We start from the raw sequence: 15,203 nt of genomic DNA, 5'->3' as shown, positions 1-15,203 counted from the left end.
GCCTTGTAAGCCTGTCTGTCTTAATCTATCAATTGAACTGCTTACAGCAATGAGAAGGTTTTCTTTAAATAAAAGTTTGCAAGTAATTTCTGTAATTCATTCACATTTACTAAACTCACCATTCAAATGTGAGTAAGATGTGACGGTATGTGAAGATGTTATTTACACATCAAACACTTACTAACAAACCCCTCTAAAACAATTCAATTGCATTAGTTTAGCATAACAGATTGCTTCCTGCACAGCTAAGTTGAGAATGACAGAAACACTTCTGCAGGACTTCAAGATTTACAATCTTCTGGCCATTTTACATTAAGAAATCCAGAATTATTTCTTGTTGCTGCTACTGCATAATGAACTACTGCTTCAGAGTACCGTCCTGCCAACTACAGCAGTGTCACAAAGATTCAATTCCAATGGCAGCTGCTTTTGAAGCATGGTCACTTCATAATGCAATCTAGCAGTTCCTGATAAAAGGCTGTCTTGCTGAAACGATCCTCATCAGCTATTCTCTGAATCCTCATAGGCAAGAAAAAACATACCACCAACTGGTCTCAACCTTTGTATGACTAAACAGTACATCGATTTGAGCAACCACCTAATAAAATGTCTTCAAATTTACCATTACTTACCGGTACTATCTTGTAGAGCTGACATGGTATGCAAAATGGAGGAATACCAGTGTACGATGTAGTTGGATACAGATGACACTGAAGAATGCTCTCTATGAAACCACAGTCTATATATTGTACCTACATGAAAAGAAAAGCTTTCCTGAAATAATTCCTGTTTTTTAAGTCAAGTTTAGTAAGTGAGAGTGTTCATTTACAGCATCCACTTTTCCAAAGGAAAAAATAATGGTTTGCTGTTAAGTTGGTGATGTGACTAATTAGAAAGGAAGAAAAGGATTAAAAAACTGGCATGGCAGATTAGAAGTTCCGTTTCCAAACTTGCCTTGCAAGAGATCCCACCTTTTGTATAAATAACCTACAGCAGTTTAAAATTGAAAGAAAGAAAAAAATTCTGAACTAGTATTAGACTTGCAAATCCACATTTGAGAAGCATGAGTAGACTGAAGTGTTCAGGTAAGATTAACTGCTAATTAGAAAAAGTAGCTCTATACCTGTGAAGCAGAAAGAATTCAAAACAGCCAGCCACTACTTTTTGGGTGGGGACAGAGTGGGGTGATGCTAAGCCTAAGTATTTTCAAAGCATTCCTCATATGGTAAACAGCAACAAGAAAAGAAGAAAAAACCTAGAAGATCACTTACAGGTGATCAAGGGTAACTTTTTACTTAAGAACATTTATCATCATCAGGAAAACTATGGGAAAAATCATGACAACTGAAATAGGCAGATAGAATTAATCTTTAAAATAAATGTAAAAATCACAAAAAAATTATCACGCTTTAAGCAGAATGAGCATCTGAATAGTCAGGTCAGCTGAACAGAAAAAAAGGTGTGATCATAAATTTATTTTAGAGGACTAGATTAATTGCTGCAACCCCCCCCCCCCTTTTTTTTTTAAACTTACATATGCATGTGTTCATGCAAACACACACACACACACATATTCCCCATATAATCAAACTTACCTGGAGAGCAGTACCACCAAGTTCTAAAACTTTGCCTCGATACCACATGGTATCTGATCCTCTTACAACACAAGCTTCTCCCTTTTTCCAGCAGTAGGGTTCCGGAAGACCAAGGCATTTGAAGCTACTTTGTATTTCAGTCATCAATTTGTTTAGTTCCATTTCTGGGGTGGGGTGGTAAAAGAAATAATATGAGAGTAGTCTATAACGTATTGGGGCAAATTATTTCAATCACTAAAAACTATGAGATTCAGATGAAGACATGTACAAACAGGAAATACATGTGCTGCTCTGAAAAGTATTTTCCAACACTGACAGAATATGTATATTCAATGTCTAGTACACGCAAACAAGTTATTACTTAAATGAAAAAGCAAACTGCGTTTCCAATTGTGAAGCCATTAGTAACTCTGGATTCTCATCTCAGAGAAGAAGGGTCTACAAATTTTGCAACCGACACCTTGGCAACACTAATACAAGAGCCCCTCCATGAACAAGACAACGGATTCCCAGAGACAGTGGTAGGACACCATGAAACAACACAAAACAGGTGTCAAGAAGTGCCTCTTCTGCTATGGGTCTACAGCAACAACTGCAAGAAGAATATAGTCTTGGGCAAGTGGCCTTACTGTACTTTGGATTTTTAAGTTTTATGATATGATCTAATAGTTAAATGTATTCGTAGAGTAAAAATAATTGACTAATATTCTTATATGGAAACATTTCTCTAAAGCACAATATATTATCATGATACTGAAGACTGACACTGCATCTGTCAGGTGAACATGTGCCTCTTTCAAACAGCACAAACATAAAATACTAAGAGATACAGAATCTACGACAGTACAAATAAAGAGCCCAAGGAAACAGGGTGCTGAGCTCACTCCAAAGGAAAAAAATCCAGAAATATTTGAGAACTAGGCTAACTTCCAAGAACCTTTAGGACTGTACCTTCATTATTAGTAAAATGTACCTAACTCAACGTTATAAAACAAGGCACGTGCTGCTTTACCCAACACTGCCTAGAGAAGAAGAGGCAAGTAACTGGCCCATCCAAGCACTTGGGGTTGTTAAGATGTCTTGGGAGGTGGAGGGACAGGAGAGTGGATTCTGGTGGGTTTCAGGAGGGTGCCTCCTCCTGGGGAGGTGGGCTTTCTCTGCTGGAGAGCTGCCAGCCCCCTCCCACTGCTGCAGAGCAAGGTGTGCACCGGCACCTGCCCCTTGTCCTCCACCCTCCCTGCCAAAGGCCTCATCACCTCCTGACAGCAATCCTCCTGACAGGAATCTTCCAGAACTGTGTTCTGATACAGAACATGTATACTAGGACACTTATTTGGTATATTCTGATATACCAAAGCTATTAGATTCAGACATAAACATATTTTCCTCTATGTAATCTTACCACATGATTTTGGTAGTATATAAATAGTTCCATCATGTCCAACACAAGTTACTACAGCTCGAAAAATTTTCACTTCAGGTATAAGAGGAGGTTTATATATTTCATTCATTCCTGAATGACACGGTGATTGGAAGTTTTTGTGTGATTTCTGTTCACTCTCTGAAACAGCGACGCCTTCCTCTGGAGCAGCACTGTTTCTTGCACATGCAGTTTTGGAATTACAACCATCCAGTTTTGTGTCCTCTTCCTCTAAATATACTTTAAGATGTTCCTTGGAGACTGAGCAAGCCACATCAGCTTTATCGGTTCTAGCAGAATCAATCAAATCATATCGACATATTAACTGACAACTTGAAAAGTGCAGAAGAATAGAATACAAGTGAAAAAACCACACATAAACACGGCAAATACTTGTTAAAGTACTTTCAAGCATCTAATTTACCAACTTAAGAGAACTGAAAAGTGCAACGGATACAATTAATGTTACACTCAAGTAAGGTCACTGAAGATGGAGTTCTGATCCTGCATAAGCTGTAGAGGACAATCCGAATTTGTGTTTTACTTATTAGCTTATCATGATGTGAATATGAAAGTCTGAAAGAATGTAAACGAAAAATATCCAAACCTTTTGCTCCTAAAAGCCAAACCCTTTTTAACAAGGTGCTCTGAAATATCAATCAATTCTCCTGTTTCATCTTTGCAAAGAATTTTCACAGGCAATGCACAGGCCACATCACTTTCCTGGAAAAAATGAGAGAGGTGGACAACATATTACAGTACGCACTTCCTCTAAACTACAGACATATTTTTCATTTTATTGATACTGACTGCAAATCAGATGTTGTTGAACAACTGATGCCCACATCAGAAGACACAAAATTTATTTAATCCATGTCGTGTCATCATTTTACTAACTGTTCTAAACATGACATTAATAAAAAGTAACAGACTAAAACCTTGCTTCTTCCCTTAGCTGTTTTATCAGAATGAACTGCTAAACCACTTGTTTTCCTCCAGCAGGAGTTTTGAATACACTCATCAATAATTTTGCTCATTAGTGCTTTTATTTCCAGACACACAGTAAAACTTCACTGGCAGGTGCCAACAGATGCTAGCCAAATTGAACCCTCATAATAATTCCAGGGGTTTTACCAGTGATGGGTTTTTTACTAATGATGTTCATACACCGGACTTGTTCTTTCAGTTTCTTAGGCTTGAAAACATAGTAGCTGCTGAAATCATTCTCATCAAGAATATGAGCATCTTTCTCATCTGTCCATAAAAGCTGTCAGCATCCAGTGAACCCAAAGATGTAAATATTTTTCTTCAGTAACTAAATATATCTAAGACTGCATTCTTTCCACACTGGGTAGCCAAACTGCTCTAATGCTCCAGTGAATAACAAAAGCAAAGCAGAAAAGAGAAAAAGCATCTTTTCCCCTACAGCAAACAGCAATCCAAGCAAGCTTCACTCAGGACTTTTCTGAAGAGTGAAAATACTAAGAAAAAAATTAAATTAACATAAAATGTGGAAGAAATTTTACAAATACTGCTGGTTTTGTCTACAAACCTGTATGAGTATTTTTACTTGTGCCCCCGTTAGGTAATATGATAAACATTCACAGGCTGTTGCTGTCCACTCCATGCTTCCACCTGTTGGTCTAACATGGAACAAATCATAACCTCTGTTAGTACAAGAGAAGTTGCCATCTCCTGAGCTTAGCCACAAGCCCTTCCTCTAACTGAAGTTTTGACCTTCTTTTTGAAACTGCCAGAACTGTCAGAGAAAAAGACAATCTTTACAGTCAACAGAAAAAAAAATGGTTATTTGTGCCTGGATCTGTATGTCAGGAAGAATTCAAAAATCAACCCCGAAACTTCAAAATGAGGAGGATCAAGAGTTCCAGAAGTATGACACCTGTCTTAACAGAATGAAGGAAAACCCATACTTCACCCGCAAATTAGACTTTTTACATTCATTCAGGGAATAGGTTTTAAAAACATGATTATTTTTTTCTTCACAATATAGACAGCACACAAACAAATGCATGGGAGAAAACCTTGGTTTTCTCTCTTTTCTAGTCTAGGGAAGACAGACCTCCTGTACATTTTCACTAGATCTGATTAATCTTCAATTCTGAGCCACGAAAAAAATCATTCAGTGAAATAAGAGAAACCTTTATCACCAGATTTTACAATTCAGCCTAGAAATACTCCTTTATATAGCACGGTTTCTGCTTTACAGGTATGTAGCATAACCCTCAGAATAAAAACCCTTTACAAAATAAATCACAGTTGCCATCCCATTTCTTCTATATCCAAAAAGCAACCCTCTTCCAAATCTTAGATAATCAGTACTAACAGTGTTATGTCATTGTTAGTTTCTAATACTTCTCCTGAGTATAAGGGAAAGGCTACCTTATATCTGTCAAGGAACATTCTATTGCTAATGTCCCAATTGCCTTCATCTCTTCATCAAGTTTTCTTAGACACCTGATATCCACTGTTCTTTCAGCTCCAGAATCATAAAGTATTACCTGTTACAGAGAAGCAACATAATGAAATAGAAAAAAAGTCCCTCTCTTAGTGCTATGTGTAAGGAATGATAATTCAAAGTATGCCTGATTAGGTAAACAAAATTCAAACAAACACTACCAGGATTCAACAAATGGCCTCTGCACTGAAGTACTTCACCCCACAATGCAAACACCCACCGCAGTGCAGTGAGAGGACAAAAACATGTGCAAAGGTGGTTGAACTTTAAGGATTTTACAGAGGCTTTACAGAGGCAGTTACTTGAGTAAGATTTTTTTTTCCTGTGCTTCAGTTATGATGGTGTGTTTACCAGAAACACTGAAAGAGCCCCCCTCCAACCCTTGCTTTCTATTCTGACACGGTTAAATAGCTGCTTGAGGGCTCTTAGCCTTAGAAAGCAGATGATGCAAACCAGAAGTATAGGAAGTTCCACTCCTACTTCCTACTAACAAGACCCACAGGCATAATCTGATGACAGTGGAGAGAACCAATAGTAATCCAGTTCTGGATTATCTGTATATTAAAAAGACGCTCTTACTTTTGAGGCAAGTAGTTATCTATTCATGAAATGCCTCTTCTGACGCTCCTTATTCTTTACAAATGAGTGTAACAAAACGCAGGTTTAAAGCAGCACTGTGTGAGAAGTTACTATGGAAAATGCTACATCTACATGGCACAGTGCATTATCATCAGTTTAGGGTTCAAGCAACAGCATGACTACATGCATTCCTGTGGTGGTGTTGTAGCCAGTTCAACTGGCTCCACCATCTTTTAGCAAGGACTGTTAAGTTTGAATTAATGTGACCCACAGGTCAACACAGCTTCTGGAATCTAAGCTAAACTGGTAGGCTATAGCTTGGGAATCTGTGCCAGTGTTGTGTAAACATATGCAAAGTCAACCTCATGAGCCTTCCTCAACTACCAGGTTCCCTGCTAAAGGCATCTGAGCTTTGATGAGACAGTAGTTTGCAGCAATGTACAACATCACTTAAACTCTCAACAAAAGCAAAAGACTGTATGAGAAAATATTAACACAGAAGAAGCAAAGTTTTTATGTTATTTTCATAAATTAATGCTTACAGACTTAAGAAATAGAAGTATGAACTCTGTTATGATAAGCAATTTACCTTTGCTTTTGTTTCAGAGACAATCCTGCTTATTTGACCTCTTTGCCACTGTTTCAAATCATGTACATAAACAGCACAGTGCATACTACTCTCCCACTTCACAGACTGTGGCTGGGATTCTTTGTAGATGGTAGCCATCTTCTCCTGTAAACTAACATTCAAAAAAACTTTCCAAGTGGTAAAATTTTATACAGTGAATACACAACTTATTTAGTTTACCACTGCTTAACTAGTATACAGTAAAGATGTAGTAACTGTTTAACACACACTGTCATTTTTCTTCATTGTATATTAGAAATACATGACTGACATGGAGCTTCAAAACACATGCAATCTGATTAAAATTCTGTAAAATTACCATGTTTTCTTAAACAAAGGAATTAATCTGAGTGATCCTGACTGTTTTGCATAGCACTACTTGAAAGATGCACTATTTTCTCTCAACAACTTCAGAACATGGTACTCATTTAGGGTCATGACTAATTCAACAGGACTCAAGGTAGCTAGGTGCAGGAAGGTAAAAAGATGAAAGGAAGAAGAGGCAGAAAATAAGCAACCTGCACTAAGCAATGACATTTCCATTTAACTGTCTTCAAATAGCCAGCACTATTACCTAAATGTTACCTAAACATCTACCAAAGGTAGGCTGATACACTATGTCTAGAAATTGCCTTCAAACTTTCCTAACAGCATATCAGAATCCTGTTGAAAGAAGTTAACTTGACTGAAGTTCTATGACTTGGAAAACCGGCATTATTTAACAACATTTCTAATGAAGCAATGGGGAGGAGAAAAGAAAAAGCAGAGAGATTTAATCTTTTTGGACAGTGTTGCATTTATGAGGCCCCAATACTTACTACATCAAAACTGATTTGAAATAGGAGTTAGACCATGTACTTAGCTTGGAATCACAAATATTTAATAAATGACAACACAGTGCAAATCTGTCTTTTGTTCCTATACTTTCCTCAACAAAGCAAGCATTCAGAAAAGTACCCAGTGCCAAATGCAACCCTAATCAGAGACTGTTCTAACCATACCTCACCAACTGGTAATAAAAATGTCTTAACTTGAGAAAAGTTTTTTGAATTTTAGTACCTTTTCAGTATACTTCCCGATGACAGCCGTTGTATGAAAATTTTACTAGGAGACACAACATGACTAATTCTCACTTGTAGCTCTTTTTTACAAAGTGGTCTGAAATCTCCTTCATACACAGGTTCCATCTCTATAGGATCATCATCTTCTGAGGTTTCAATAATTTCTGGAGGAACATCCCATATTTCAATGGGCCTTACAGCAGTACTTTCAGTGTACCTGTAAAGAACAAAACATAATTAGAACGAAAAGTTTAAACACATTTTAAACAAAGTGAAATAGAGCTCCGTTCACCTTGACAGGAACCATTCAACCTGAAGAAGAGTGAGTAACTAAGAAAAGCAGAAAAAAACCACAACAAAAGACAAAACTAAATGTTACTTCTGAAATAGTCACAATAGTAATATTTTTATCCTCCTTCAGAAGGTATCCTTGGCACATTCTACTGTCAGATGAAAGCACTTTGCAATATAGGCTGCCAGCAGAAAAAAGCAAGCCTGACACATATGGGCTGCTGAACCTTAATGTCTCTATCTGGCTTAAAAGACATCAAATTACTAACATCATGCTTCTGGAAAGCAATGTTACCTCAGAGTAAAAGCTGCAACATTCAGTTTCTATGATGTGTAAATACTCCTTTCAGAAGTAAAGTAACATTTACCTTTCTAGCATTCCCTGAGGACATGAATGCAACACAACTGTTGCTGGCACTTAGGAGCCTACGTACAGGACTGAATGAAGTATAGTCATGGCAATACCCTGATGAAAACCTGGTTTTAATTGTGTGGACTGGATAGAATAAACCCCAACAGCAATCAAAAGTGGGCTGGTATGTATTTTGAGCCACAGCCCAGCTTAGTGCAAGTCTGCATGAAGCATGCCAGCTAGAGATGTTAAGAGATGGCAGCTTGAAAAAACAGATCAATTCAAAAGAACCAGTTTCTTGTAAACATAACTGACTAAAGGAGATAGCAAGCCCCAGTTTAACTGCTGGCCATTTCTGGGCCTCCACGAAGAAACTCTCTTCTGTTTTCAGAGATCTACTATCTGTTTCCTTCCTGTGAAGGAAAAATCTGCTCTGTTGGAGAGCAGATTCCACAGTGTTTAAGTATTGAATCATCCGCTACATGCAGACACACAACTATTTATGCAAACCTTCCTGATGCAGGTATTTGGAAACTGCTCGGTAAACAACTGACTTGTTGAATGACATGAAACTACTACTAGACATACAACTAGTCTGAACTATGAAATGCAGACGCAATCTGCCATGAAGAGTTTTTCCAAGTGAAATAAATACTATTACATGACTTACAACCCCCTTCCTATTAACTCCAGTATAGCATTATCACTGCAGATCCACCAGAAAAAACGATCAATTTGGAATGAACTTCAGACTTTGAGATTTCTTCCTGGAATTCTGTATGGGCTACTTCTTGTCCCAACACAAGAATAAGGTTACTGATGTTTGCTCATCAGCAAGCCAGCTTCAATGGACCACTGTACTCTCCTGCTTACACTGTCTTGTATTAGTTTAGGGCTGGCCTAGTATCCCTCACCAGCATTAAACATGGAGAAGTTATCACATCTCAAATGTGATTCTAAATGACATAAAGCAGGTTTAAATTACTCACCAGTCTCTTGACTTTTGCAGACATCCATATTCAGAAATGGGAAATTAATCAAGAAAGCATGACAAACGAGCTCTGAAGACCTAGACACCTATGTGCACTGGAAACAAAGAGAGCCCCAAACCCCCCAGGACCTCTCAAAACAACTCACTACCCCTCCGCTGCAATGGAAACATAATTGCAACTAAAAGACATGTTGCACTGGGTGTAAATGGCAAGGTCTTGCCAGCCAGGGAGAGGGGCTGCATGGGTGACTTCTAAGAGGCCAGGTGTTGCCCTCTGGCAGGCACAGCCTGTTTTTAGCCATCTCTGCAACAGATAGTCCACAGGACATGGCTGAGCTGTTCTGTGAAGCTGGTGGCATCTCTGTTTTAATTTAAGGGCAGAAAAAGCTAGGGGGAGAGAGAAGAGAACAGAAGAAAAATAATACAGGGAACATCAAGATCAGAAAGGAAGGTATTTTGTGGGAGAAGAGGCATGATCTTGAATGGACTGAAGCCTGTAGAGGGCCCATGCTGGAGCACAGGAAAAGCACAGAGGGCGCAAAAGGCAGAAATTGCTCTGTCCTGACCCAAAGCCCCTGCACTGCTCACTGCCTCACTGAAAGGACTATCATCTGAGTGTACAAGGGAAAGCAGAGGTGCTTGGAGTAAACCTGAGCCTGGGAAAAGGGGAGGGTAGGTGCTATAGTTTGTCTTTTGTGTCCCAGTGTCTGAATCAGTAATTAAATATTTATGCTAATTAGTAATAAGTTAAGTTAATTTAAGTCTGTTTTGCTCACAACAGTACTTTGTAATCAATTTCACTGTCATTGTTTTGACCCATGAGTTTTCTTGCTCCCCTTTCTGTTTTCCCCACTCTGACTAAGGAAGGGGGAGCAAGAGTTACCAAAAAATCCCCATTAGTTAAAGTTATCAGTGTTAGGTAGGAATGTTTATTAAAGTAATATACCCACTTGTTTGCAGGCCAGAAGCAGGCACCTAAGTATCACTGCAATGCAACAAAATACCCTAGTGACAGTGACAAAACAATTCAGTTGTTCAGGTTTAAATTAAGCTGCCTAACTTCACAAAAATCTTACTAAAAATTGTGGCCAGTACAAACAAAGGTTTACTAGGATTTAGTTATATTTCTGAGCTAATAGATGAAAACCCACTCGCTTGCTTCCTCCTCAAAAAAGCAAATTCAGGAATTCCCTTTTGGAATAGAAACTTTCTATTCAACAACATTTTTATTCTCATCAGTATGTAAAAATTATTAATGCAAGAGTAATTATTGATTTTAATGAATACAGCCTATGGATTATCTTTTTAAAAAGCCAACAAATTGAATGCAGCAGTGTTACCTTCCGATCAGCCTCATTTTCCCCAGCAGGCCTCCCAAGTCTTCTACTGCCTGTCACACTGTGTTATTTGAGTATTTGTTTTCTAGTAACAGAGCTTCCACAGAGATGACTTACCTCAGATGCAGGTTAAACAAACAGAAGTGATACTTCTTTTCTTACGACAAGGGAATGGGAATGATAACCAGTTTGGGAAGATTCGGCACTTAAGCACACTACAAGTATGGTATAAACATTTCATCTCCAACTTTTGAATCCCTTATAATTTCAGTACATTATGTTACTCAAGATTTAGTCATTTTCATCATTCAACTATGGCAAAGTGTAGTTACACTCTGCGACTTATGTCAGTTATGAATGTGATTTGTAATGATTTGTCACAAATGTGATAAATTCCAGCCACTGGTGGTGACACACTAAAGCCAGTAATTTTCTTACACAGATTCAGTATTTCCAAATACTTTAAGTTATGCACAGTGTATTCACCCAGGTATGTAGGATGCCAGGTTTTCTTCAACTAGATGGCAGTTAATACTAAAACTTCTTCCATGAACAGCACAGTCGTCAAAGAGCTCAACAGATAAGATGTTATCTAAATTATCTGTGAATAAATAATATAAGCATAATTAGTGCCAGTCAGTGACAGTATAAAAACTACTTAAGGTTTTGCAGGCACGGGAAATGATATGAAAAGACAGAATTTGGTAAAATTAAATTTGATTTATATAACAATTAATTCTGAACATCAACAATACATAGATGCTTAGCTTTGCACTTATCTCTAAAATTAACTTAAAACCCACCAATCATTACAAAATATTTTTATACAAAAAAACCAACTGCTAAATTTAATTTCATTTATTAGTGGGTTCCAACCATCAATGCTGAACAGTAACTGCATATTAACAATAAACGGTATTGATAAAAATCCTATTAAGGCATATATGTGTTATATGAATTATTTTTTTTGGGGGGTGGTGATGTTTCTGAGCAACAGCGATCACACTCTCAGCTACCAATGAAGTCAGGAAGAGTCAAGGATAGCTAGTACTTTTGGAAACAAGCCCATCTGAATGAACGAGGATACTTTTCTCACTTAATGCTGGTGTGGTCTGTAGGAAAAGACATAAACAGAGCTTCTGTCCTAAGTTTTATCTGTTATGTCTCCCCCAATTAGTTCATGTTTAGATATTCTCACCCCAGGCTACCTGTGGCAAGTATGAACAGAAGCATTTCAAAGAAATACAATTTAAAATATGAAAGTGCATGCTTCTAAGTTTGAGTCAATAATACTTAAATACACATTAATACACTCCTGGTAACATACCAACAATTGAACACAGCATACGTTTATCTTCAGTCATTTCTTCAAATCTTTCCTTGGCTTCTCTGTTCCACTCACTTGCCCCTTCATAAGGCTCAATGCAAGCCAGCCTGCACCTGATGGCCTAAACAATAACTCAAATTACATATCCACCATCACATATCAAGACCATCTAATTCAGCCAAATCACAGCCTTTGCTTTACACTCATGCAGGACAGCATGACCTTGGCTTCTGGTTCCACATTACCATTATTTGATTTAATTTAAGATGATCCCTGCCCCCAGCAGCTGAACATGAACCTCAAATTCAGATACATTCTTGCCAAAATAGAGCTTACTTCTCCTTGCCTCCCTTCATGGTTAGGCATAAGATTGGTGCACAGTTCAGGAAAGATTCCTGCAGAGAAGTGATAATGAAAGCAAGCCTTCATCCGGTTTTGCTTATGATATAATAACCCAGATTCAAAGCATCTAAGATTAACAGGACTATACCACTGTAGCAGTCTGAAGGGCTAAACACAGAGACACCACAGTACCCATGTCAGACGATACCTCCCAGATTTTTGAAATGTATTAATTAGGAGAGATGAAAAGAGGCACACACAGGCAATCAGACAAGATAAAGTACTTTGATTAGAAGAATTTTTATCATCTCTATTGCAAATTTTGGTGGCTACACTAATGGCTCAAGTTTAAATCAACTGTGAATGTCCCCCTCATTTATTGCACTGAAAAAAAAAAAAAAAAAAAGAGTAACACAGGTGAGGGAAAAGGGAGAGAAAGGAAATAAAGGCAATAGAAAAAACGATGTTTTGTGCAGACATTCTTAGGAAACAGGCCATCGGGAATATGAAAATAAGACTGACTGACAGGTTACATAACCATTAAAAGAAAGGGTTGTGGATGACAAAACCAACACTACATTAAGCACTGCTTATTCCAGTCTTGGCCAAGATCTCTGCACCACCCAAATCCACTGAAATGCTTGCAAACTATATTAACAGGATGAAAAAAGTCCAACTTCTCTTGTAACAGCCTAATTCAAATCTTTTAAAAAACTAACTTACATTTGAGGCAGTCCAATACATGATGATGTGTGAACACTTATCAATGCTTTCATGCAACAGAAGAAAGCTGCACAAGCAACCTAATTTCTGATACTCTTGCCCTCTGAATACCTGATTTTGCAATCTTGTGTTCATTCACGTTTCAAAGAATTTTAAATTCTTAAATCTTATTTTTTTTAAAAAGAGAAGATTTGAAACTGTAGCAACACATAAGCAGACTGAAGTCTGTTGATCTTTTCATTACCTGCATTAAAACTAACAGCAACAGGAATTTGTTATTTCATACCGAAACTTCAAGTGCAAACACCTTGCCAGAGTGTTTCACTGTAGCCTATATATGGCATAAGAATTCGGAAACTGGAGTGTAACCTATGGGTTCACATTTTTTTAAACCACTCTTGAGTGGTCATATACCCACTGGCATCTGTAACTCTTTAGCCCCTCCTCCTTTATGTTCGAAGTGAGGGGGCCTAGTAGCATGCGCTCAAGAGATGACAAACCCTTAATAGATTTTTCTGAGGATTTATATTTGGTCAATGACAAGCAATCAGTTGGAACGATGGGATAAAATACATCAAGAATCCCACCACCCTGATTCATTAGCCACTGTGAACTGAACTGCAAGAACATTTTACCATTTTCAGAATGCCTCCTTCTCCCTTGCTGTCAAAAGAGGCTTGATTATTTTGGCTGAAACTTTCCCCAGAAATATATGCTCAAAACATAAACAATTAAATCCTGTTTTTAGTAAAAGATGCTGGCCATTCTTAGTTACAACAATCACTACTTCTGGTGCCTACAACTGGTTAAAACACTCCTATCAACATATGAAGTTTTAAAGTTTAGCATAATTGTTTGGCAACCAGAACTATTGAATAAACAGCTGAATTCAGAAAAAGAATTATTTTCTACTTCTGTGCGTTTTTTATTTGACAGAAATACTTTGCCATTTCCTTTCCCACTCAGTTTTTCTTCTTGTAAAAAGGGGGAAAATCCTACCATACCTAAAATTAGGAAAACAGCAAACCTTAAATACCATAACATAAAAAAAAAATATTTTTTTTAAAGATCATTATTAGATTATCATTTGAAAATGAAAGAATGTAAACATTAATTCAGCTTAATAAGGAGTAAAAGAAGGTATTTGAATTAAACACATACACCCACAATGTATATACACCTCCTCACTACAAGGTAACATTTGATTCCATTTAAAACTGAATGATGTAAAAAAAACCTGAAAGAGTTTTCAATGTGTACCCAAAATATACTGAGTAAGTCACATCATAAACGCATGTGAAAAGGAACTTGCTTAACATTTTATTTACTTCAGAACATCAACAACTCTCTTTTCCCTTCCACCTACAGACAATCTATTGATTTTGATTATTTAATCCAAGCAAGCACTGATTTACCTTTTCTGGAAAGCTCAGAAACTCCTTTTTCACTCTGCGTATGTCTTTAAGAGTTAAGTTAGCAACATTGCCAAAGTCAACATATTTTACCATAACTTCCTGACGACTTGGCAGCCCTTCAAGAAAAACAACCCAAGTTATTAAAACAAAAAATGAGTATCTGATACAGGTTAATGCACCAGAATTCCAGAGCAAAATAAACATTTATACCGTCTAATCACAAAATGCCACATTTTCAAATGTTCTATAACTCAATCCAAAACCTATATTCTTTAAGAACCAGCTCTTTCAGGTTCCTGAAATGACAGGAGTTAGCATTTTGGTCCCTTTCCATCTAATCACCTTATGGGGCACTGGCATATTAAATACCTGCCAAGTAGATGTGTAAGCAGAGAGGCATGCTAAACTACCCATACTGGTAACACAGAGGTCAGCACAAGTACACCCCCATCCCCTTCAGAATTACCATGGAGAACTATTAAACCACACTGGTTATATTCTGAGGTTGGCTAAAACAGACAAGTCTGTAGTTCAAACTGTAATAGCAAATGAAACATTATTTAAAATAATTAAATAATAGTATTTCAGTGACTTACAGAAAATTAAGTACACTGCTTCCCTTTGTTTCTAAACCACTCCATTAATAGCAAAAGAATGTAAAATGAA

General features: G+C 37.4%; 1 protein-coding gene across 1 annotated transcript in view; it reads right to left on the bottom strand.

Moving 5' to 3' along the window:
* The window catches only part of RNF17 (ring finger protein 17), a 57,169-nt gene that overhangs the window by 16,154 nt on the left and 25,812 nt on the right, over positions 1-15,203 (bottom strand). The window contains exons 18-28 of the mRNA XM_080376082.1: positions 14,538-14,653; positions 12,058-12,178; positions 11,217-11,331; positions 7,758-7,976; positions 6,660-6,810; positions 5,416-5,534; positions 4,568-4,658; positions 3,574-3,738; positions 2,998-3,430; positions 1,596-1,759; positions 633-752 (exon numbers count right to left, since the gene is read on the bottom strand). Coding sequence (XP_080232208.1) covers positions 633-752; positions 1,596-1,759; positions 2,998-3,430; positions 3,574-3,738; positions 4,568-4,658; positions 5,416-5,534; positions 6,660-6,810; positions 7,758-7,976; positions 11,217-11,331; positions 12,058-12,178; positions 14,538-14,653 — 1,814 coding nt within the window. The remainder of the gene's footprint in view (positions 1-632; positions 753-1,595; positions 1,760-2,997; positions 3,431-3,573; positions 3,739-4,567; positions 4,659-5,415; positions 5,535-6,659; positions 6,811-7,757; positions 7,977-11,216; positions 11,332-12,057; positions 12,179-14,537; positions 14,654-15,203) is intronic.

Source organism: Falco punctatus (genome assembly GCF_963210335.1).
Source record: "Falco punctatus genome assembly, chromosome: 2".
In the NCBI taxonomy this organism is placed as follows: domain Eukaryota; kingdom Metazoa; phylum Chordata; class Aves; order Falconiformes; family Falconidae; genus Falco; species Falco punctatus.
Note: the sequence above shows the minus strand (reverse complement) of the source record. Positions and strands in the feature narration are given on the sequence as shown.